The sequence below is a fragment of the Trichosurus vulpecula genome, chromosome 5 (genome assembly GCF_011100635.1).
Source record: "Trichosurus vulpecula isolate mTriVul1 chromosome 5, mTriVul1.pri, whole genome shotgun sequence".
Taxonomy (NCBI): Eukaryota; Metazoa; Chordata; class Mammalia; order Diprotodontia; family Phalangeridae; genus Trichosurus; species Trichosurus vulpecula.
In genome coordinates this window covers 205,392,771-205,417,825 of record NC_050577.1, presented here as the reverse complement: position 1 = coordinate 205,417,825, position 25,055 = coordinate 205,392,771, and the positions used below count along the sequence as shown (strand labels likewise).

The following is a 25,055-nucleotide window of genomic DNA, read 5'->3' as shown; positions in this document are numbered from 1 at the left end:
TATACTTTCGAGCTAATTCAACTAGTGCCCAGATCAGGGGTGGGGAATGTGCAGCCTCGAGGCCACATGTGGCCTCGAGGCTGCAGATTCCTCACTCCTGGCCCACATATTGACCTTCTCCTAACACTAAAGAACCCAACCCAAATGAATAGCATCTCCTGACTTGTTCTTATGCTCCTGTGTAAAGGTAAGGGGTTGTTAGAGTTACATTCTCCCAGTCAACCAGAATCCAGGCTGGGTCAGGAAAATTTTGGAGAGATCTTCCTGCCAATTGGTTATTAAGAAGGATCTGCTCTTGCTTGGAAGTATTAAAAAATGGGAAAGCCTCTCGTGGAGGAGGGGGTACGGCATAGTTCACCATTAAGTCCCAGCATAAGCTGCACCTGCAACAGTTCCTTTTCTTATTGTCCCCTGGCCCTGAGCTAGATGCTAAATAGCGTTTGAGTTATAAGAACAGTGGAAAAGGCAAAATAACCCAGCTGGAAACAAAGAAGCCAAAACAATCTTGTCTTGAGGACTAGAAACTGGTGAAAAAGAAAGGATTTAGAGAGGGCTTGAGAATAATAGTTGAAAGTGTTGTCAGTCATGTGTAACACTGAAGACTCATGGAACATTCAAAAACAGGAATATGGGAAAGAAATTCATGAAATAGTTTATTCATATGTGCAAATCATATGTGCTACCTTTAAGGCTGATCTATGGGATTAAATTTGGATGCATAATCAAACTAAAAGGCAACTTTTCAAAAGGAGACCTAAAAGAGGGTCTAAAGGAGTCAAAAATTGGCAAATAAGAGTTGATAAGAGAGAAGCACAGACAGGGAGAGAAGGAGAAGCAGAGAAATCAACAAAGATCCACAGAGGAGAAAGAAAATCAAAAGGAAAGATGTTATGTATCAAGAGGATGTGCGGAGTGAGGGCCAGTGAGCACATGAAAGAAACATTGGAATGAAAAGACAGAAGGCTTTTTTTTGGTGCCGGACATAGAGGACTGAAAATTGAAGGCATTTCAGGTAGAGAGAATGATCAGGATAGAAACAGAGAAGCAGAAAGACAGAAAGTAAGAAGGAAAGAAAGGAGGCAGGTTGGCTGCACTACTTTCTAATCTTCCTATCTATGAAATGATGGATCAGAGGATCTGTAAGGTTCTCACCTCCCAGATTACTGTGTATTTGTTTCTTTCTGTATTCTGTATTTATTTGTCTGTGAATGGGTTCAACTGGACAGTAGAACATAAACTCCTTGAAGGGAAGAGCTGTTCTGTTTTTTGTCTTGCTACCTTTTAGGCCTGGCATAGTGCCTGGCATATGGTATTTTAATAAATGTTTGATGATTGCTTGATTCCTACTCTAAATCTATAAGTTGATGGATCTGTGTCATTCCAATTTTGCTCAAAGAAACTTATTCTGTAGAGGAAGAAGCCACTAAACTTTTCTGTAGTTTTTTCTTTTTTTTATTTAAAAAAATAGTGAAATGATAAAAAATGGCATAGTCATCTTGCATCTCTAGGACACTGAGTCTCAGAGAACCCTTTACCCTAAAGCCTACCTCTCCTGATTGGCAACTCCCACCCCGACCCTGAATACCATGGTAGGAAGGACCCCAGCTAGGTTTCCTTTCTTTCTCTGGACCCCGCCCCCTCCTTGATGACCACATCCTCCCCCTACCCCTTTCCTGCTTTTCAACTAGCTCCCTTTACATATGCTCTTCCCCATTAATATGTAAGCTGTTGAAGAGTAGGGACTGTGATACTTGCTTGTATTTATATTCCCAGTGATTTGCACATAACAAACACTTAAAAATAATCTCTCACTTCTCTCTTTCTCTCCCCACCCCGCCCCGCCTCTGTCATCTGTCTGTCTCTACTGCTCAAATATGGTAGCTAGTAGCTAGCTCCCTACCCCCAAAGTCTACATACTTGGGTGGGAGGCTTTAATCATATGCTATCAAGGAGCGTGGGAAGGGAAAGAGGAGGAAAAGAAGAATATTTTTATTTAGAGCTAGAATCAAACATTTTAAAGTTGCTAATTGGGTCATGGAAATTCCAAGGTGTTCTACCTCCAACCAGGGACATCTTTAGCTTGAGATATGTCAGGGCTCACTTTTTAAGTAGAGGCTTTCCTAGTAAGGAGAACCCAATTTCCCTCTTACCATTATGAGTGGACTTAGGGGTTGAATGAGACTCTCTCTAACGTTGGACCTCATTCCTTTGACTCCAAGGAAATTCTGAGTTGGTCTTCTTTGGGGATACCCCAAGGGATGTAGAAAAAAGAACTCTGGACTCAAAGGAATCAGGTTTTTATCCCAGCTCTGATACTTAGTACTTTCATATCCTGGGCTCGTCTTACCCAATCTCTGTGAACTCCAAGTTATCCTGTATAAATCTTGTTCGTACATAGGCTTTTTTTTTTTTCTTGAAGCAGTCAGGGTTAAGTGAATGAGGCCACATTTGAACTCAGGTCCCTCTGACTCCAGGACTGATGCTCTATCCACTGTGCCACCTAGTTGCCCCTTGTAAGTAGTTATTCGAATGTGTTTCTATTAGATTGTGGACTCCTTGAAGCAGGGGACTCTTTTTGCCTCTTTTTATTATAATGCCTGGCACATAATAAACACTTAACAAATGCTTGTTGACTTGACATCACTTTTCCCATTTGTAAAATGAAGGGGTTGGGCTAGAAGATCTATGAGCCTTTGCGTCTCTGAGCTGAAGGTCTGACTGACTGCCGTCCTGCTCTCATTAGAAAATCTTTCTTTTGACCCACTTCAAATGGTTGTAAGTAACAGAGTGTACTTGAGAATCCAAACATGGGGAGGCCTGGATGTGCTTGTTTAAATCCTCAGAAGGAATGTCTGGTGGCACAGTGAAAAATCCAGGGCTCTCAATTCAGGTGTGGTCACTGCTTTCATGATTCTCTGCGGCATTCTGAGATTGAGGAGGGACTGAGAGAAATTTTCTTTTCTATTCATTTCTAGGCCAGTTGCACAAATCTGTCCATGGCACTTGATACTTCTCTGGGCCTCAATGCCTCAACTGCCCACTGGGGACAGAACCTCCTTCAACATTGCCAATTGGAAACCCTTTTAAAAGATCACCACTGACCTAAGATTGATTGTAGCTCTAGGTCCATGATTCCATGAGGCTTCCTTCTCCATCATCCCCACATCTGTAATGTCTCCAGAATATCACTCCCATCCACTTCCTCCTCTCCACTCACATATGGCCACTGCCCTTTATAACTCTCCTGGGCTATTGTGATAGCTTCCCAACTGTTCTCCCTAACTTTAGTCTCTTCCCTCTCCAATCCATCCTTCATAAAACTGTCAAAATAAGCTTCCTAAGACACAGGTCTGTCTATGTCATACCTCACTCAAAAACTTTCAGTGATTCTCTGTTTCTAATAGGGTAAATGTGAACTCCTTTGCATGTAAGATAAAGCCCTTCACAGTCCTGCTCCAACCATCCTCTTTAATCTTTCTTCCCAATGTTCCCCTTCTCATGCACATTATATTACATTACATTATGTTATGTTATGTTACGTTATATCCAAACTGACTACCATGATTTCATCTTGCTCTCTCCTCATCCAATTGTGTTGGCTCTTCCACAGGCCTAGAACACATATCTTCTCTTGTAGAAATCATTCTCTCTTTTTTTTTTTGGAGGGGGGAAGGCAGGGAAATTGTAGTTAAGTGACTTGCCCAAGGTCACACAGCTAGTAAATGTGTCAAGTGTCTGAGGCCGGATTTGAACTCAGGTCCTCCTGACTCCAGGGCTGGTGCTCTACTCACTGTGCCACTTAGCTGCCCCAATCATTCTCTTTCTTAGAGGTAGGTAGGTGGTGCAGTAAACAGACTTCCAGGCCTGGATTTGGGAAGACCAGAGTTCAAATCAGGCCTTACTAACAAGCTATATGACCCTGGATGAGTCACTTAACCTCTGTTTGACTCAGTTGCCTCAACTGTAAAATGGGGATAATAATAGCATCTACCTCACAGGGTGGTTATGAGAATCAAATGAAAATTAATTTGTAAAGAAAAAAAGGACTTAGCACAAAGGACTGTAGCACAGAAGATGCTACATAAATGCTTATTCCCTCCCCCTTTTTCTTCAAGGCCCAGATGAGGTACAATCTCTTCTATGAAATTTCCCTTAATTCCCCTCCTCTCCTCCAAGGGATTTATTTCTTCCTCTTCAAATGTGCTTAGTGGACTTTGTTTACATTTCTTCTTTGTCCTGATTTTATCCTACCTTATTTCTATACTTTCTTATTTCCTATTTCTCATCCTCTTTACTAGATTATAAGCCCCTTGAGAGCAGGGGCTATTGCTTTTTATTCACCGTATCCCTAGCACAGAATAAAGAAGAGCATTAGTGAGATGTGTGACTGGAAAAGGAAGATGGGAGGGGTAGCGAGGTAGCACAGGGTAGCACACCTGAGTTTAAATCTGGCCTCAGATACTTCCTAGCTGTGTGACCCTGGGAAAGTCACTTAACCTGATTGCCTCAAGGTGGGTTGGTTCTGGAGCGAGTGATAAATGATCCTGTGAACTCCATTTTTGCTAGATCCCTACAGTCTAGAGATGGGCCCCCAGCAGGCAGAATGGAGCTCTTGTGTAGGACTGACAGAAAGACATGGATGAGAACAGGGTTAGTCTCATAGACTGAGATGGATGGGATGAATTCCTCCTCTGCTGGAAGGAGTACCTGCATTGATGCCCACTTACTATGGGCAAGGAACTTAAATGCACTAAATCTATTTCCTCGACAGTAAGATACCTACAGCTCTTACCTCATATGGTTGTTATATGGTTCAAATGAAGAACTGAAGAATCCCCAGGGCCTATACAGGGTCCTCTTGCATGTAGTAGGTGCTTATAGATGTTGCTAAGGTTAATAAGAAGACCAGGCAGGGCCTCCTAGCTTACTCTTGTGAAGGAAAGAGGCAGGAATCACAAGACCTGGGTTTTAATTCTTACTTGGAAAAGTCATTTCATTTTGCCTTATCTGGCCTTCCTACTTCTCCTTCCACTCTCTACTTTCCCACCACCAGGTTGCACCTCTGACTCTCCTGGTCTTCCCCAGAAACCTCTACGCCTTGGAAACTCATTCTACCCCTGGACTTGACACCTCTCTCTTGGATTGTCTGGTTCTTCCTAGAATTTCCATTTTAAGGAATAGACTGGCCATACCTGCATTCCTCTCCAGACTGTATTCTTGACTCTCCTAGACCTTTTCTACAAGGCTCCTGCCTCCAACCTTCATGTCTTTCCCTGCTCCTTCCTTCAGCTCCCTTTTATGAGTTGTCTTCCCTCATTAGAATGTAAGAGCCTTGAGGGCAGGGACTGCCTTTCTTTCTGTTTTTATTTGTCTTTCCAATGCTTTGCACAGAGCCTGGCACATAGTAAGCACTTCATAAATGCTTGTTGACTTGACTTGTCAAATGGTAGTGTTGGACTAGAGGAGCTCCAAGATGCCTTTCAGTTCTGACTTCCTATGGTTCTAGGTCCAGTGAGGCACAGAATGACTTTGGCCTCCATCTGCATCTTAAAGCCACAAGTTTAAGCAGCCTCCCTGTTCTTATTCTACCTGTTCTGTCTTGTTCTGGACCCTTGGAACATGTCTTAGGGCCCTGTATCATTTCCTTCTCCACTTCTGGAGATAGGATCTTTCCATGGACCCCTCTGAGGATCTCAGAGCAAGAATAGCCCTACCACTAAAGGGAATGGAAGGGTTCTCAATTGGTTTTCTCTGGGTAAAGGCTGCCTCCAGAAATTCAAAGACTTTGTTTTCTACCATCCCTAATGAAGGAGAGGAAGTAAAAAAAATACCAGGCTATTGCTTAAAAATGTAATTAGCATGGTATTTTAACGTTTTGACAATAATTACCTCTCTAAATCTGCAGTGCAGACTCCCTGGTGCCTCTGTCAGAGTGAGTGATAGTAAAAGTCCTGCATGCCCAGGAGGGAGAAATCATAAGAGCTGGTCTGTCCCCAGGCCTTGAGCTTCTTTCTAGCTCCTCATCCTCAGAAATCATCCCAGAGGCTGGCACAACAAATGCTCAGACCACCTGCAAGCTCCTCTTTGGGGGACGGTCTTATGACCAAAATGATGCAGCCATTTCTGAGGGGTGAAAAGGGTGACCTTTGCTTGATGAAATCTTTAGACACTGATACTTCAGATCCTACAGGAAGCCAGGCCTCTTCGGTGCTATCTATCTAGTTGTATCTCATTTTAACTCAAGTAGATTCGATTCAATTAATTTCATTTCAATTCACCTACTAGTACAAGGTGGTCTATTTACGAAGTTGAAATCTGTGATCCTTATGCCCTATGTTGTTTCCTCTTTCCAAAGGGAAAAATTAATTTCTTCATATCTAAAGTCCGACTTTCAAAAAAAAACTTCTAGTAAGTAGACCGTTTCAATGTTGATTTCTTTGGGTCAATATATCAGAGGGTCTCACTGTTTCCACATTCAAGATGAACATAACAAAGCTAACGGATTGATTCCTAATTTTTCATAAGTGGAGTGATGAGTGGATCATTTAAGGCTCTTTTCTCTATCACTACCTAGAGCTGACCGCAATTCGGTGTGTGTGTGTGTGTGTGTGTGTGTGTGTGTGTGTGTTTGAGGGGGCTGTCTCAAGTAGGCAACATGGTACAGTGCCACCCCCAACTTAAAAATTTACTTCATATTTTGTTGTTTAGTTGTTTTCAGTCATGTCCGACTCTTAGTGACCTCATCTGGGGTTTTCTTGGCAAAGACACTGGAGTGGTTAGCTATTTTCTTGTCCAGCTCATTTTACAGATGAGGAAACTGAGACAAACAGGATTAAGCAATTTGCCCAGAGTCACAAAGCTAGGAAGTGTCTGAGGCCAGATTTGAATTTAAGAAGATGAGTCTTCCTGATTTCAGGCCCTACCCTCTATCCACTGAGCCACCTAGCTACCCATACCTCATATTTACTTGTATTTACTTACATGATCTTGTCGTTTGCCCTTCTAGAATATAAGCTCTTTGAGGGCAGGATCTGTTTCTTTTTTTTCCTTTTATCCCCTATGCTAAATACAGCAACTGGCATAGAGCAGATGCTTAATGAATGTTGATTGCCTGATTAACCACGGCAAGAACGGTAGATGTGGAGTCAGGAGAGACCTCGGTTCAAATCCCACCTCTAACAGTTAATAGCTGTGTGTCAAGTCACTTAAATTCTCTAAACCTCAGTTTCCTCAACAGTAAAATGACGATAATGATTAACTGTAGCTCTTACATCATAGAGTTACTAGGAGGCTCGAATAAGATAATACATACATATATATATATATATATATATATATATATATATATATATATAGTACTTTGAAAACCTTAAAATGCTCTTTGAGTATTATTTTATTATTATTACGTTCTAAACTTAAACAAGATGAGTTTTGAGTTATCTGGTGTTTGCTTTAATGACATTTCTTTACTTCAGTGGCAAAGATCAAGTCTTTTTAATGGCCCACACCATTATTTTCTGCTTTCTTTTTAGCCCAGGTTATCCAGTCTAACAAAATTTAAAGCCTGGTCAGCAAGATCCAATATCCTCTTTGTCTCATAGTCTCTTTGTTGTGGATGAAAAGTTTCAGTCAGACTGTGAAACTGAAGAACTCTACAAAAAAGTATACTTTGGTTGTTTGGTTCAATGCATGGATATGGAAATCCAAAGCACAGACCTTTATAGGAAATATGGGAATTTTTACTTGGAGTTCTACCTCAATGGTAACATTCTCTTCCAATCCCCTACCCCCTCCTGCCCAGCTCATCAATCCATCAGATATAACCAAATATGTTAAATCGTCCCTTTCACTCCACTTATGCCACTGTCTGGTTTTTCTGCTTCTTTTCGATGTCCTCCCACTGTGTTGGGCCACTTGATACCCCTTAAATAAACCAATTGGATTTCAGGATCAACTTACAGGGCAATGCCCTCATAAATGCCCTATGCCCACTGGATTTGCCATGCCTACTCACGCCAGCCTTGCCCCACAGTTCTCTCCCTCGATGTCGCCTCCAGCCACGTTTTCAGTGTTGACGGACTCTGTCTCGCTTGTGGGCATGCTCACTGCAAGAGTCAAAAGGGAGAAAGCAGAAAATTGGGGTAGTGGGAGAAGGTTAGTTGCTGACATGTCCAATATTGAGTGACAGCTGCAATGTTGATTCTCAGAAAGTGACTTTGGGTAGAAGTATTGGAGTTGGTTGGACAAAGGGGTAGAGTGGTGGTAGTTGCCACCGAGGTGAATGAAATCCACGGAAATAAGTCCCAGTGTCCTGGGGTCCGAAGGGAGAGGGAAATAGGATTTCCTAGGCTATTGTCTTATTGCTTATCCTAGGTAAGCTCTGCTGCTAGTCAATGAAAAGTGGTGAGAGCTGTCTTGGGAGAGTGAGAGTGAGGTGTGAGGGTAGGGAAGGGAACTGGTGTCAAGAGATCAATCCCCACCCCTACACTAGAAATGTTTTGAGATACATGAATGATCATCTTGAAACAAAGAAACAACACTGGCGTACCTCAATTTATTCTGACAAATGAATGAATTTAGCATCAGGCATTGATAGTCTGTGGGACCAGTTTCCTAACTTACCATTCATAAAGAGAAAAACTCTTGGGAGATGACTTTCCCGCCTTTGTTCCTTCCCATCTACCCAGCTCTCCGAGAGCTGGGATTTGAGTTTGAATCCTGGTCCCTTTCCTACTCACTACCCTTACTTGTATGACCTTGGGCAAATCCCTGAACCTCTTTGGGAACTTCACTACCCACCTCAAAGGGTTGTGATGAAAGTGCTCTAGAAATGTACTGTTGTTGCTATTACTATGTTATTATTAACACTTAAACTGGAAAGAAAGAGTTGTCTGGTTGACTGCACACTTAAGACTGTGTGTGTGTGTGCGCGCGCGTGCACGTATGCACGCGCATGCACATGCCAAACTCATAGCTGTGTTTCACAAGGTATGGCTGTTGAGGACTTTCTGGCAATGCCCATCTGTGCCAAGGTCTTCATTTGGCTCTTGTCTTCTAAATCATCCTATTCCTATCACCTAGGAAGAATCTGGAGCAGGGATTCTTAACCTGTTTGTGTGTCATGAACCCCTTTGGCAGTCTGGTGAAATTATAGAGCCTTACTCAGAATACTGTTTTAAAACGAATACCATAAAGTACATAGGATTGCAAAGGAAGCAACTCTGATAGTTATCAGAGTATCTAAAATTCCAAGTTTACTTGCCTCCTAAAATTTATCCAGTGACCCCTTATGGGTCCCAGGTTAAGAACCTTTGATCTAGAGTCTGGATCAATTTGGAGTTGGCTTTATTGGGTGAACAAAAGGTACAAGCTCATTAGCAAGAAAGTGTGGGAATACTGGAAGGAGTTATAAGAGTATGGGAACCAATAAACACAACTGAACTGGAGCCTGGTGACTGCCCATCAGGTTGGGGTTCAGTAATTCTGACATTTCCATCTCAACAACTTGGCTTGAGAGATAAGCACGTGTAACTCATACCACCTTAGGCTAGTTATCTCTCCAGTACTTGGACTTATCAAGGCAGTAGTACATAGGACTTCCAGAGGGAAAGTTGTCTTCATATCTAATTTGGGGGGGGGTGGGCAGCCAGGGAGTGGGTATCTCAAGGAAACCATTTCTTCTTTTTTCCCTTTTCAGAAGAAAATTTTAGTACTGAGGTTTGTCCTTTCTCCATTTTTACCTCCTCTTTCCTTTTTAGTATTGCATAACAGAAAGGAAGCTTGGCTTAGTGTAAAGAACAGTATATTTGGAGGTACTGGCTCTGTTATTCACTACTAGTGTTATCTTGGGCAAAATACTTTGACTTTCTTGACCTCCATTTTCTCATTTGTAAAATAAGAGATCTATCTAAATCAGCAATTCTCAAACTTTTTGACCTTGGAACCCCTTTAAACTCTTTAAAAAATCACTGGAGATCCAAACAGGTTTTATGTTACACTAAACATCTATTGAGGGGGAGCTAAGTGGCACAGGGAATAGAGCATAGTAATAGTAATTAAGGTGGGACTTTTTGCTGTTCTTCTCTTAAGTGCCTTTAATGATTCTGGCCTTTGTTTGAATGGGGCAGATAAAGTGAGATCTTTTTGTTCTGGAGTATTTCTCAACACTGAGACAATTGGGAGTCATTGATTTGTATATGAGGTGATACTGGGGATGGGGAGCTTTCCCACACACAGCCTGGGTGAAGTCAGAGCCCTCAGGGCTCTGAACAGGATATAATTGAGGAGAGCTTGGCGTTTGACTTTTGGGGCACACTCATGGAAGGAGTGTTGAGATTCTGGGCAAGCTGCAAACTGTCTCCCCCCCCTCCGCCCCCCCCCACACACACCCTGGCTTTGAAATCCAGATGTTGGTGTTTCTCTGGTAACCATGAATTGTGATTTGAATCAGACTAGGTCTGTCTGTTGGTATTTGTAATTTCTGTTTGTATTTGCCTTGAAGTTCAGGGGGCTGATCTTTTCTCCCTGAACTGTGAATGATATTTGTATGTTTGATTAAACTGAGATTGTTATAACCCCTTAAAGTTACTTTCCTTAGTAAAGCAGATCAAAGAAACTGTGTTGGCAGCTTTCTGTGTGCTGGTTGTTGGTGGGTCTTACACCCCCACAGCAGCTGCTAGTAGACTGTTGCAACAAGCACCAGCCCTGGAGTCAGTAGGACCTGAGTTCAAATCTAGCCTTGGACTAGCTGTATGACTTTGGGCAAATCACTTAACACTGATTGCCTCTCCTATATATCTCTATACACATACATATATCTATATACACATACATGTATATATATATATGTATAAATATATATATATATGTATGTGTATATAGATATATGTATGTATATATATATGTATGTATGTATGTATCTATTGAGAGTTACCATATTAGGAATTGAAACTGATAAAATTTTGAAATATTTATTTAATTCACTCAAAATGAAAACAAATTCATTGCCTAACATAAGTAGCATTTTCAATGAAAAAACTATATATCCCAAAGCAAAAAACAAACAAAAAAGCAATTTAGTAAGAAGTGACACTGGTTTATATATTTTTTACAAATCTCTTTAGTGTTTAGCTTAATAGAAGACAGCTGGATTCTCCTATCTGCTGTGCTATGTTGTTTTGGTTGAGACATATGAAGAAAATCTGTCCTTGCATAGATATGTAGCTGGAGAAGAGAGAATTAACCAGATTATAATATCTTAGTATTATCAAAATGGTTTTGACCATGTCGACTGCCTGAAAGGATCTCAGAGGACCCCAAGAGTCCTCAGACCACACTTTGAGAACTGCTGATCTAGAGGGCATTTAAAGACCCTTCCAGCTCTAAGTCCTGTGATCTGAGTAGTTTTGCTCCATCCTTTGTTTCTCAGATGAAGTGCCACATACACTCTGCCCAGCTCTTCTTCCAGAATAGACTGACTTGGGGGATAAAAACATCACACTTCCCACTAAAGAGAGGAATATGGATCTATCTTGTTTGTCACTCAGCCCTGGGGCCAAACCTGAAGAAGACTATTGGTTGTTAGGATAATAATGATGGGAATTGCCTGTCTTCTTTTGGAGGTTTCTTCTTTTGCAGAAAGGGATATTTCAGGTAATCAAGAGAACTCTGAGTCCTGGAGAAGAGGGAAAAAGCTGATTCACTATAGGAGATAGAGCCTTCCTGATATTTGGAAGTATTTGTGGTCATGTTAGGAGCAAATAAACCCAAGATAATGAGGCTACATCTCTCTCTACTTTTCCCCAAATGTTAACTCCTTACACTATACCAAAAGTCAACTACCTTGACTGAGATCATGGGAAAAGCATAGGTACAAGGTACAGTGAAAAGAGGACTAGGCTTGCAGTCAGAAGGCCTAAGTTTGAATGTTAACTTAACCACTAATTAGCCTAATGACAACATACTTCAAGTCTCTGAGTCTCAGTTTCCTAGTATGGAAAATGGGATACATTCAGTACTTACCTCACTGGATTGTTTTGAGGATCAAAAGAGAGGATAAGGTATGTAAAATGCTTTACAGACCTTAATATATGTATATTATATATATATATATAAAATTTGTACAAAATAGGTAAATTAGAATCACTATTAATACAAATTCTAAAGTAGCTTTTATGAATGGAGGGGCTGGGTCTTAGGAATGGTTTTAGCATTGGGAGCTGAGAAGATGAACCTTTTTGGTCTGACCAGGTTATTTTGCTCCATAAACACCAGAAAAGATAAATATATTAAAAAAAGCCTTCTTGCTCATGATCTACTATATACCCTGACATACTCTAGCCATATTTAGAGTTGATATGATGTTGATGTGAAATTCTGAGACATATAGGGGTTATGGCTGCCTCTTGTATCACTTTGCTTTAAGCGATGTTCTTGTCCTTTACCCCAAATGGCAGTGATGTAAAGGTAGGGATGCGTTCTTAAAAGGACAGTTAGGCATGTGCATAAGGAGCAACTACGTTATTCCTAATTTCAAAAGATTTAAAATCCCTGTCTTCTGTGCCAAGTAAACTGTTACATGATCTAGGCACTGTCCAAGGGAAGAAACTGCCCTGTGACCCATGCTGGTATGGAAGCAGGACAGCAACTCTTGACTGCCATGGGCCATTGGCTACACATCTGAAGAAAATTAAAAGGCCATGGATGGGCAGTGGGCCAACCCCTGAAACACACACAGGGGTACTACGAGACAAGCCCCCAAGAGGAGCACCCTCCCATCAACATACACACACACAGACACAGACACACATACACACAGACACCAATTCACACGTACACACACAGAGCACAGTGGAACATTACCATGGGTTTCTGTGGAGTGACTAAACCAAGAAAACTTCCCTTTCTTCTTATCAATCATGCCAGCCGGAGTGCTTCCTTTCACAGACAAGATGGTCAGTGTCAAGGACCGGGAACAAGACATCAATAGAGAGCATGCAGCCAGTGATGGGGCAAAAGAAAGAAACAAGGAACTCAGCTTTCAAATAGGACACCCATTTTCCTTTCCAAAAACAAACCAAAAAACAAACAGGCAAACAAACAAACAAAAACCAAAGAAACAAAGAAAGAAAAAAAAACCCAAACTTTTTCACATGAATAACAGTCCAAAGAAAACAAAGAGCTTAAGGAGAGAACATCTGACTCCAGTCAAAGCCCCTGCAGGTTTGGCAGGGTCCAGTCAGCAGCTTAAAGTAATGAACTGGCTTATAAGAGAGTGAACATACTTCAGTTCTCACTCATCTGTTTGTGGAGGCTCTTTTCATGGGGCTCAGTTGATAAAGGAAATGGATGAAAATGTGGAAACTGAACCATAGCATCAAGTTCTCCTGTTCCCCAAATGGTCTCATGAATTGCATTCTTTCCTCTAGATTTACATGAAACAGCAAGGTGCTGTAGAGAGACCGTTGGACTTTAAATCAGAACTATGTTCAAATTCTGGCTCTGCCACCTACTGTGTGATCTCAGCTTTGGTATCCCCATCTCTAAAATGGAGATGTCACTCTTCCCTCCCTACTTCACAAGTCTATGGTGAGGGTCCTGTGACATAACGTATTATATAAACATCCAAGATTCTTATCCTACAACTTTCACCAAAAATAATCATAGCTCACGTTTATATGGATTGTTCCAAAAGTCTTATTAAGACTTTTGTGCAGGTGACGGCTTACAAAGCACTTTCTTCACACTTCTGTTATTAGGAAATAACTGTTATTCAAGTTGTTAAGCGGGTACTCTTATCAAAAGCAAATGACCTAAAGGTCATAAATTTAGAGTTTGAAGTAGTATTACATTGTCTTTTATCCAGGTGTATATAAAACTGAAAATAATGATGTTTTTAAAAAAGTTTCTTTCTTTTCTGGGGTAGGTAGTGAAAGTGGGGAAAGCTTCAGATAGAATCAAGGAAATCTGGATTTTAGGCATTGCCTGTAACATCTGGACACAGAAGCCTGATTTGGTTTTCTGCTATGTTATCAGAGTTCCCCTAAGGAATGGTGACATGGATGCTGATGATACATATCATCCAACTTGACCTACAATCAAGGCTGGCTAGAAACATTGGCAGTCAGCTATATGGTATGACATGCAGGACACTGACAATTTGCCAATCCTGAATACATCTCCCCCACCAGCTGCCTATGGTGCTCTAAATTTCCATTCTTAGAATCATTTCTTTGGCATGTCTTCAGGAGGGCCTTGTCAAAAAGAAAATATTTTTCCCTAAGAGGAATACCATGTTGACAGACATTACACCGATTCCTTCACGGATTAGTCCATTAGATTAGTACACCTGTCACCTAGCCAGAAAAAAAGCCTTGAGGGGATCATCTACAAGATAGGGTAGAGTGTGTGTGTGTGTGTGTGTGTGTGTGTGTGTGTGTGTGCATGTGGTGGGACAGGGGGGAAGGGAAGTGATGTCTGAAAGGCTATTCTAGCCTTAGATCCGCAATTAGAAGACCTCGGTTCAAATCCTAGCCCTGTCAATTACTAGCTGGGTGACTTTGGACAAATCACTTAATCTCTGTGAGCCTCAGTTTCCTCATCTAGCAAAAGGGGATAGGAATATTTGTCTCCTGGGCTTGTGAGGATCAAATAGGATAAATGTAAAGTGCTTTGTAAATGACTTTAGACTATTATTATTGATTCGGCTTACAAAAGGATTAGACACAGCAGGGAGAGTTGATTCTTCAGGGGACTGAACCATCATATTATAGTCCAAGTCTGTCAATGAAATGCCGTATAACCTTTGGCATGTAGTTTTTGTCCCGTCTCACTTTCAGTTTCCTCATCTATGAAACAAAGGAGTCGAAATAGATGATCTACAAGGCCAGCTCTAACATTTGATGATGCTATTCAATAAGGTGGAGAAAAGGACACCCTAATTGGCCTTCAGGGAGCACTTTCCTCCCGCCTCTGCCCCTCCCCAGACACAGTCTGAGAGAGCCACCCAAGACTGAGGAGACAGACAGAAAGCCATAGTGGAGAAGGCACTGAACTTGGAGTCAGATGACCCGAGTTCCAATTCAGACTCTGCCAATTACAACTTGTTCAACCTTGAGCAAATCACTTAAACTTTTTGAACTTATTTTCCTCATCTGTAAAATTGCAGAGACTCAGAAATTGGTAGGGAACTTGGAGGTCAATAGTCCAGCACATCCCTGAATGGGGTTGTACTAATTGAACCCTTAGGTCTAACTGTAAAATGCTAAGATCCTATAAAGGCCAGAGACTCTTCAACGGAAGAGGTGGAAAAATTTGGCAACTCAAAGTGCCAGTCTGCAGGAAACTAAGGCAAGAAGACAGAAAAGAATTGAGGTGCCTTGGTCCACCCTTTCTCTGCTAAATGTAATATATATTCAGAAACCCTAGCCTATGTGAGAATGCTCATTCTATTTAAAGTGGTGACTTAGCACATCTATATTATCTCAGTCCAAACTAAAATAAAATGTCCACTTCAGAAAATCTGCTTTCTGCAATTGATTTGGGAGAAAAGATACTGGAAGGAAAGTCAGTTTTCTTTTATTCTAAATTCATCGGCTCCAGGTAGAAAAGGTAGATTGAAGGTATCCTTGCTGTTGCCTCTATCTTGGCCCCCGTTTAGTAGATTGCAGAAATGTCTGTGTTCCTAACTACTTGGTAATAGAATTTATTCATTCATTTATTTGTTTGTAATAGAATTCATCCATTCATTCATTTGTAATAGAATTCATTCATTCATTTATTTTTAATAGAATTCATTCATTCATTCATTCATTCAGTCAGTCATTCATTTGTAATAGAATTGAAATGACTTAACCTGCCACTGGGTTGACTGACAGAAGACTCTTTTTCATTGGTGACTGCCCCGAGGTTGGATACTGCCTTGATAATACTACTCATATCTCTGACTTGATGAAGTTTTCACCCCTCAAATACGTATCCTTGGTAGAATGGAGTCCTTCTTAAGACACTTCTGGCAGCTGCTGTGATGGTACAATACCCCCTACTATTATTGTCCCTTTCCCTGCCACAGGAGGGAAGTCTACGTACTATAGTGATGTTCTGCTAGAAAGAGCAGTGGACCTGGGTTTAAGTGTTAATTTCATCATTTCCTATCCATATGACCCTGGGCAAGTCATACATTTTCCTAATTTGTAAAATGAAGACAGCATGAAGAGAAAATGAATGTAAATCACTTTATGACTGTAAAAGGGTAAAGTAAATGTTACTGTTATGATGATGACAGTGGTGATGATTCCTTCCTCCACTAAAGTGCTTAATGCTTCATCATGGAGTGAAGGTAACCTTGAGGTCATAGAAGCAAGTTCTGACAGGTGAGGTTCAACATGAAAGGCTTCAAATATATGTCTGTCGTGTGAGGACTAGCCTTGCTTGGCCATTAGATAATTCATTTTTTTTAAGGCATAGCAACTTAGAATGCCTATTTACTGAGGCATAATCTGTGTTGGTGGGGAGCACCTATCTTTGTACTATTCCCTATTGCTCCTTGGGTGCAATGATAAAATCACAGTATTATCCCTTGCAGCAACTATCTCACCTGAGTTTAAGAGTTAAGAGACTCTTAGGCAACTCATTTGGATAGTGTGGGACTCAGTTTCTCCATTTTTTAAAATGAGGAGGCTGGATGATGATCTCTAGACTTACTGTCAGATCTAAATCCCTCTGATCCTATGAGTCTATAAGATTTCTTCCACTGTTGGGTGAGAGGCCAATGAGATGGCAATATGGGGCATGGGGTATTTGTTATATGGACCTGCTCCAATATCGAATTTGTGGGTTAGGTTTTGATTTCTTTAGGTTCCCTGGAACATAGGACATTTTGCTCCAAGGGGATCTGATGAATGAAATAATTAGCTAGGTGCGACTCATGCTGGAATGTCAGGAACCTTATACTGGGAATCAGTAGATTTAGTTAACATACTATATACTACAGTAGAAAGAACGTGGGATTTGAAGTCAGAGGATCTAAGATCTTCTCCTGCCTTTGTTCTTACTCCTTATTGCTGCGCTTTTCTCAGCCTCATTTTCTTCATCTACAAAATAAGAAGTCTGATCTTCTGCAAAAAGTCATTTTGACATTTTGAGGGAAGGATGGAGTAGGAAATCACACAAGACTTTCTACCTTATCAAAAATTCTGCTGGAGAGAATCATAGGACATAACCCAAATGTGGTATCTGGCATCACTTTATAGGTTTGGGTTTGTAGGCCTGATTAGCTGGTAATCTTTAATTTTAGAGAATGGTTTCAAGATATTTGGACACTCAATTTGGGTAGCTGCCACCAGGTGAAGAGTGGTGCCTTGGAAAATGGCTGTATGGATCAACCCTTCTTATTTCTCTGGGTGTGGGTAACTGAGATTGACCAGGATTCATTATCCTGCCACTTAAGTTATTTCTATGAAAACAAATCTCTTTATCAAAATAATTATGGCAGTTAGGTGATACAGTGGATGAGTGATACAGAACTTGGAGTCAGGACACTCCCTAGCTGTGTGACCCTGGGCAAGTCAATTAAACTTTTTCATTTCTCAGTTTCCTCATCCATAAAATGGAGATAAAAATAGCACAGAGCTGATGTGAAGATCGTGTGAATTAATAGATGTAAAGGACTTTGCAAACCTTAAAGTGCTTTAAATGCTAGTTGCTATAATTATTAATTATTATAAGTCCACACTGTTAAATCCCCATTGAGTTGCTGCCATAATTTTAATATTGTCTATGGATTTGCGATTGATGAATATGCTCCTAGAATTGTCAGTGTGTCAATACTCGTGATCATTTAGAAATCAATTTAAACTCATATAACTATCAGGTAGCTAAGAAAGGGGTGTGTCAGAGGATGGGTCAATCACCCAAACAGGATCAGACAACCAACTTCAGAAGGGCCCCTTGAGTGGCCTTTGGCAGTAGTTTGAAAGAGTCAAACTGACTTTGGTTTTATTTTTCAAAATGACTGCTGTCAAGGCTTCCCCAGAAATGAACTCCTTAACAGAAACATTTAACAACATCTCCTTGGGTACTTTATATTTCATTTATTTTTTATCAGCATATGATGATTCATGCTAGAGTGACTGTGTTCCCTGTAAAACTCTCATAAATTGAGAGGGGGTGAGTTTAAAAAGTGGATCACTTTAGCTGGGAGGAGATATCTTCAAGCACAATCAACTCAATATAAAAACAGTTGACCATAATTCTTGTGTCCTACAGTAGAACAAAGCTCAGAGCAAAGACAAGTGAACTGAGAAGAGAAGGATCCCTTCAATTATACATCCTTCTAGGTTATCTGAATCACTTGTTGACAATGCCACTGTGTTGGGACTTTCAGATGTGTAGATCTCTATCTACTATTTCCCAATGACTGCAGGCTGTGGGACGCCAGCACCTAATAGACTTGTACTGGAGGGCAGGAACAATGAGCAATAAGAGATTTGGTCTTGATGTGTCAATTTTTCTAACAATCAGAACCATCTCAAAATGGAGTGGGCTGCTTCGGAAGATAGAGAGTTCCTTGGATGTCACCGGATGTCTACAAGCAGAGGTTGGGCCACTTGTAAGGGATGCTATAGAGGGGATTCCTCCTCAGGTATGAGTTGGATTGATGGCCTCTAAATAAGATTCTGTGATTCCAGAATGGCTGTTCTAGGAGGAGAAGCATACAGAAGAAGTAGACTAAATTTCCAACTGACCATAAACTTGAATCTCCAGACCATCTGGATCAAACCATTCAGGATTCTGAGTACTCCTGTTTGCAGCCTGGAAGCAAATTTCCTCATTCTGACCAGAAGACTAACTCTGCTGCTCTATGTCCTTACCTATGTAGTACTTTTCTCTAGTCCTAATCTTGGTTTATGGCTAACATGTAAAATGGCTCCCTACATCCAACTATATCTGTCTATCTAGTCTCTCTCAGCTCCTCTGCCTTCCAAAATCTGGTTCCAACTATCTTATCCAATCTGACATTCCCAAATATACGCCTCCTCTTGTAAGGCTGGTCTTACCATCCCACAAATGTGACATAGTTCTTCCACTTGCCCTTTCGTTCTTGTTCCAATTTTTTCCCTCGGACTAAAATGTCCTTTATATTCTATTTATGTGTGGTTTTTTGGTCTTTTCTGCCCAACCAGACAATAAATTCTTCAAAGATAAAAACTATGTCTTATAGCCCTTATTATTTGTAGATTGTTTCTGAAGAAACATAGTGTTTCCTGCTTGTAGTTTTTTCCTGTTGTAGGTGTGATGATCATTTATAATGGGAAAAGAAAGGGTTACTCCATTGGCTGCTAGAGGACAAATCTCAACCCTCTGGATAAAACTTTTCCAGGTGTCTCCCTTAAAAGGAAATAAGATTAATTTAGGATAACCTAAATATTTCTTTACAAGTATACAACCAGGATATTCTTTTCTACTTTTCTATAGTTTAATTGTATCAATTATATGGCAGGCTCAAAGCCAGGAAAGGTTTGCCAACCACATGTACATATGAAACACCAATAATTCATTTAAGCAGGGAAAAAATGACCTTAGTCCATGAACTTATCTTTGTTCCTAGGCCTTTTCCTCTAACTCTGCCCCTCCCCATCCACCGATTTACATGGTAGAACAAGATAGTTTTAGAATTGAGAAACTGGGGGACTCTGAGCCCCAATAACTCTTGTCAGTTTTCCTCTAAATGGGCAGTTTAACATATGGAAAGCCGTTTAAAACATGAAAATTAAGCAATGCGCCACATGGACTTTCTGACCTTTATTCAGGCTGTGACATATTACATAGCCTTTGGAAACCAGGAAATAGAGGTAGAAAAGACAGATTTATACCTGAGGGCCCTAGTTATCTGACTCTATGTTCCAGAAAGTTTTACTTTTCGAGAAGAAATGTCCATTTCCAAGAAGAAGAGGAACAGGCAGACTTCCATATGAGAAAAAGCCACTGAAAGAATTTTCTGCCTAGTTCTATTGGGTTTTTGCTTTCCTGTAGCAGAAAACCCTATGGGCTTTAAACAAACAGAACCTATTCATTCCCCTATGTGGAAGAAGTAGCACCCCGGCTGATATTCCAACATAATCCATAAGTGGAAGCAGAGAAAAGCTCCATGATCTTATATTCACAGTAGAGCTGCACCTAGCAATGATCAGCAGTGACCATGGGAGCAGCAGAGCAATATTGATCACTGGTCATGTGAGACCAACAGGAAGAAGTGCCCAGCAGAGACTATATCCCAGGCATAGATTACACAACCAGCAGAGACGACCCACCCAGCAAAGGCAAAACGTCTGGGTTCCTTCCAAACAACAGTTAAAACACAAGAGATTTTAAATGATTGGGAAGTAAATATAAAATGGGATTAAATATTAAGAAGCCAAACAAAGTGATCTTATTAAAAAGGCAAAACATAAATGCAGGATGCCATCTCTATGATTATTATTGCTGCCATAAACTGAAAGCTGGGGGTAGGGCTACAAACAATTGCCCTGAACAGCAGTCATAATCCAGAGGAGAAGGCCCAAGTGGGAGAGCTCTCAGTATACCATAAACTATATGTACTCCCAAGCAGAAAATTTTCCTCCACCATTACTGCACCTCAGAGTCAGGACATCTGGGTTGTTCAAAAGCTAGGGGGGAAAGGAGGTGTTCAGTGGCACCAAACAAACTTTTGATGCTCACCTATAGCCAGGCATGATAGTGCCAGCAGGACATTCCTCATCGCTCTAGGGAAATGGGGTGGGTAGAAATAGAGGAAATATACATGCCACAGGATGTAAGAGAAGTCACAGTTAAAGGAAAGAAAAACAAGATTTCATGATGTCATTTGATCTCTTTCTGTCAAAGTCAGGATGGGTATTATTATCACAATGACACGGCATTTTGAAACCTCATATGGACTCACATGGATTTGGTAAGTTTTCTCTATAGGAACTGGTTGGGATCTCACCACTTTCCAAATCAAAATAAACTTCCCCGGAAACTACTCCATCTTTGTGTCGTGTCCTATTTTAAGTTTCTTGAGAATAAAGGCAATATTTATATCCCTAGTATTTAGCAAAATGCTTGGCACAAAGTAGGTCCTTAATAAATGTTTTCCCATCATTCATTCATTTATTCATAAACATAGAATTTTGGTTATTTTATAGGTAGCATTATTTTTAGGTAAGAGAGAGATATTGTTCTTATTGTCAAAGCCAGCCTCAGTAAGTAATATCAGGTGTCTAGGAGAAGCTATCTCCAAATTTCAAAATAATCCATCTCCCACCCAACCTCCTGATGCCTCAAATCAGGATATTTCTTTACTTTTTGAATTATAATTTTGGTTCATGCTAAAATGGACCCCTTGAGTGGGGTCACATATTCATTAAGTCTTATCAGTCATTTATACCTTAACAGGAAGGGGTCTATCAGATCCTACAATCCTTGAGAACAAGTTTTAATAAGGGCAGAGATAAGAGAACAAGACAATATTAGAAGAAGCATCACAGTACAGTAAAAAAGATGTTTGGTTTGAATCCCAGACCTGCCATTAGCTACCTGTATGACCTTACTTCTCTGGGCCTTAATATTGTCATCTGTCAAGTGATGGGAGTGGTCTGGATAGATGGCCTCTGAGGTCCATCCCTTCCAGCTCTAAATCTATGATCCAATGTGTGTATGGCAGGGAAATAGGGTGGCAGTACCAGCAACAGGGCAAATGCTTGCAGAAAGCAAAGGCTAGAAAAGACCTAACCACATGTGGCTTACTTTACAATTTCCTCAGGGTCCCTCCTGCTAAATGTCTTGGAAAAAGACACAGAAGCTGCCCAGCAGATAGGGATTCTTAGCCAGTGAACTAAGATAAGAAAGAAAGAGAGGGTAGGAGGAGGATGCCATTATTTTGGCTTCACTTCTGACCTCAGTCTCTGACACAAACAGGATCCTTAATTGTCACAGGAAGAAGAAACTGATTTTTTTTTTAACTTTAATTAACAAAAACCAAACCGAAACAACCACGTGCTGTTTTGGAAGGTGCACCTGGAATCCTGTCCCTTTAGAGCTGATAACAATTCTTAAATAAGATTTATTCCAATTCAGGCATCCTGATGTAGGGAAAAGAAGAGTAGATTAGGCATTAGAAGATTGTTGCTTCTTAGATAGGGGAGCTTCAACAGCCTGTTTTACAAACTGGTGGCAATAAGAATAATGATCATGAAATAATACCAGCCCCTGACTATCTTAGAGGGCCATTGTGGAGATCAAATGACATCATGCATGCGATGGAACTTTCTGACTTGTAAAGTGCTATGCAGATGGGAGATTTATTTTAGACGAGGTCCCAGAGTAGCCAGCACCTTGTATGCCTCAAAGTGCCACAGAGATGTGATTGTCGTTACAAGGATAAGTTGAAAGAGTTGGGGATGTTTGGCCTGGAAAAGTGAAGACGTACGGAAAGTATCTTCAAATGCTGGCAAGGTTATCATGGAGCGGCACAGGTTTAATTTACTCTGCGCGGCTTCAGAGGGCAGAACTATGGTTGGAAGCTACAAGGAGGGAGGCTGCCTCAAAAGCATCCTATCAATTAAAGGTGTCCAAAAATGAAATTGGTACCCTGAAGAATAGTAGACTCTTTATCATTGGAGGTTCATTGGATCAATGGATAATTAATAATAATAATTAACAATTACATAGCACTTTAAGGTTTGCAAAATACATATTTCATCTTATTTTATCTTTACAACAACCTGGGAAGTAGGTGTTTTTATTACCTCTGTCTTATAGATAAGGAAAATGAAACAGACATAGATTAATTGGCTTGGCTAGTCAGTAAGATACTAAGTGTCTGAGGCAGGATTTGAACTCAGGTCTTCCTGAATCCAAATTCAATACTCCATCCACTGTGCCTCTTTAGATATCGCCTAGTGTAATCCTATCATTTTCTAGGTCTTTAAGAATGGTCTGGATAACTGCTTGCTGGGGTGTTGTAAAGGGAACTTATGTAGATAGTTATGAGAGCTGGGTTCAAGTCCCAGATCTGCTTCTTTGCCTCTGTGACTTTGATCAAGTCACTTAGCCTTATGGGCGTTCGTTTCCTCTTCTGTGAAATGAGGGGGTTGGTCTAGATGACCTCTAAGGTCCTTTCCAGAGCTAAAACTATGATCTACAAGTTGGAGTCATTGACCTCTGAGTGGACCTTCTAGAACTGGGATTCAAGGACATCTTCAAAAGTCATGAGGATAATCTAAGGCAGATCTCTTAACTGTTAACCTGCTGTTTTTCTGCTTCGCCACAAATGCTGTTTCTTCGTCGACCATTTACTAAGGCTTTATCCTGTAATAGATGCTGAATCGTTGTCCTTGGTTAGAAAGGCATCAGGATGGGCAGGGAACCCCTTCTACTCAGAAGTCAGAGGGCCACCTGACTCTTAGGTCTTGCTGTGATCAGGAAGCATGACTAAGGGATTTTTGTCGGATTGCTTCTGTCTTCCTTCTGTCTTAGCCTGGCAGGGCCGTCCTCACCTCTGGCACCTGCTGCTCAGGGTAACCTCAGACCAATTCACATTGGCTACAACAGGTTTTAGGGATTCTACATAGGGACCGAGTGGGGGAGGTGATCTTTCTGGGATCTGGATGTCCATAATGGCAGACTAGTTGCAAGGTGAGGAGTAGGGAGTGAGGGATATTCCTTGAGCATGGAACACTATTTATCCAAAAAATCTCAGACTTTTTCCAGCAGGCAAATAAATTACAACCTTAAATTTCCAGACTGCCTCCACTAATGGCATTTATACTGAATGAGTCATTTTAGCTCCTGAACCTCTCCAACCCCTCTTTAGGCCCCATCATTTCATGAATGAGTTTATAGGCATCTGCCAGAATATCAATCAGCTGGCCTCCTTCTGTGGGGAGTCTTTCTTTGCTTTAATGATTCTAACTGCCCGCTGTTGCTCTCTCTCTGTGTGTCTCTGTCTCTATTTGTCTGTTCCTCTCTGTCTCTCTGTCTGTCTCTGTCTCTCCCTCTGTCTTTCTGTCTCTGTCTCTGTCTATCTCTGTCTCTCTGTCTCTCTCTGTCTGTCTCTCTCTGTCTCTCTCTCTGTCTCTCTCAAGGTCATAGAGAGTAGGATGTGACTGAAGAACGATAATACTGTGGCACAATATAATTATGATAAATAATAACTGATGACAATGACAGCAATAGAAATGTGGCACACTCCTAAGACAGCATCCTTACAATGTGAGTTTAAGGTATTTCCATTATGAGAGATTCATACTGGTGCCAACCGTATACACTTTCTCAACAATGATCCTACTGTGGGCTTAATGGCCAAGATGAAGACCTGTTCCTCTCTCCCATCATTCTCTCTTCCTATCACATACCCGACTTTAACTAAAAAAATGCACTGATGATATCTTTTCCTGTCCTTTACCTGCTTCTGAGAGGGATTTGCTATTTCCGAGGCATCTACTAGGAAGGTAACACCAGATCTGTGAAAGTCAGGGAAAGAGAGACACAGACAGATGGGGCAGGCAGAGGAGAAAGTATCGTTCAGGGCATATGAGAGTGTAAGGTCACTAGTATTTAAAAGCTTTTAGTATTCAGATTTGCTCATGCATTTATGCAGATACTTTGTTCCCTAAATCAGTGTCCTTTTAAAGGCTTGGTCAGTTTCATCATTTGTCCAAAAATATGAACAGAATGAAACATGAGGCAGGTTAAGTCGATTGTTGGTTATCTGTAAAAATGAGAACTCAGAATGGACAAATGAAATAATGGAGCTAATCCCCAAATTTGCCAAATGAATCTTTTAAGATGTGAATTTCATCATGCCATTCATAATTTTCTACCAAATCAAGTATATTTGACTGTTCTTGGCTTTTAATGGCCACGTCCTAAATATTCTAACCACACCCTAAATATCCATTCTTATTTCTCACTATCGCCCAAATGAATCTATTTAGCATGATCAGAATATATGATGCTTAAACTTAACCCTAGGGCTGTAGGTAGTGCAGTGGTTAGAATGACAGACGTGGAGT

The 25,055-nt window shown here is 40.8% G+C and overlaps 1 protein-coding gene across 4 annotated transcripts in view; it reads right to left on the bottom strand.

Moving 5' to 3' along the window:
- Nucleotides 1-25,055, bottom strand: part of CACNA1C (calcium voltage-gated channel subunit alpha1 C) — a 1,048,429-nt gene that overhangs the window by 183,248 nt on the left and 840,126 nt on the right. For all 4 annotated transcript variants that reach the window (XM_036758696.1, XM_036758693.1, XM_036758694.1 and 1 more), the window contains exon 10: nucleotides 8,015-8,105. In XM_036758696.1, coding sequence (XP_036614591.1) covers nucleotides 8,015-8,105 — 91 coding nt within the window. The remainder of the gene's footprint in view (nucleotides 1-8,014; nucleotides 8,106-25,055) is intronic.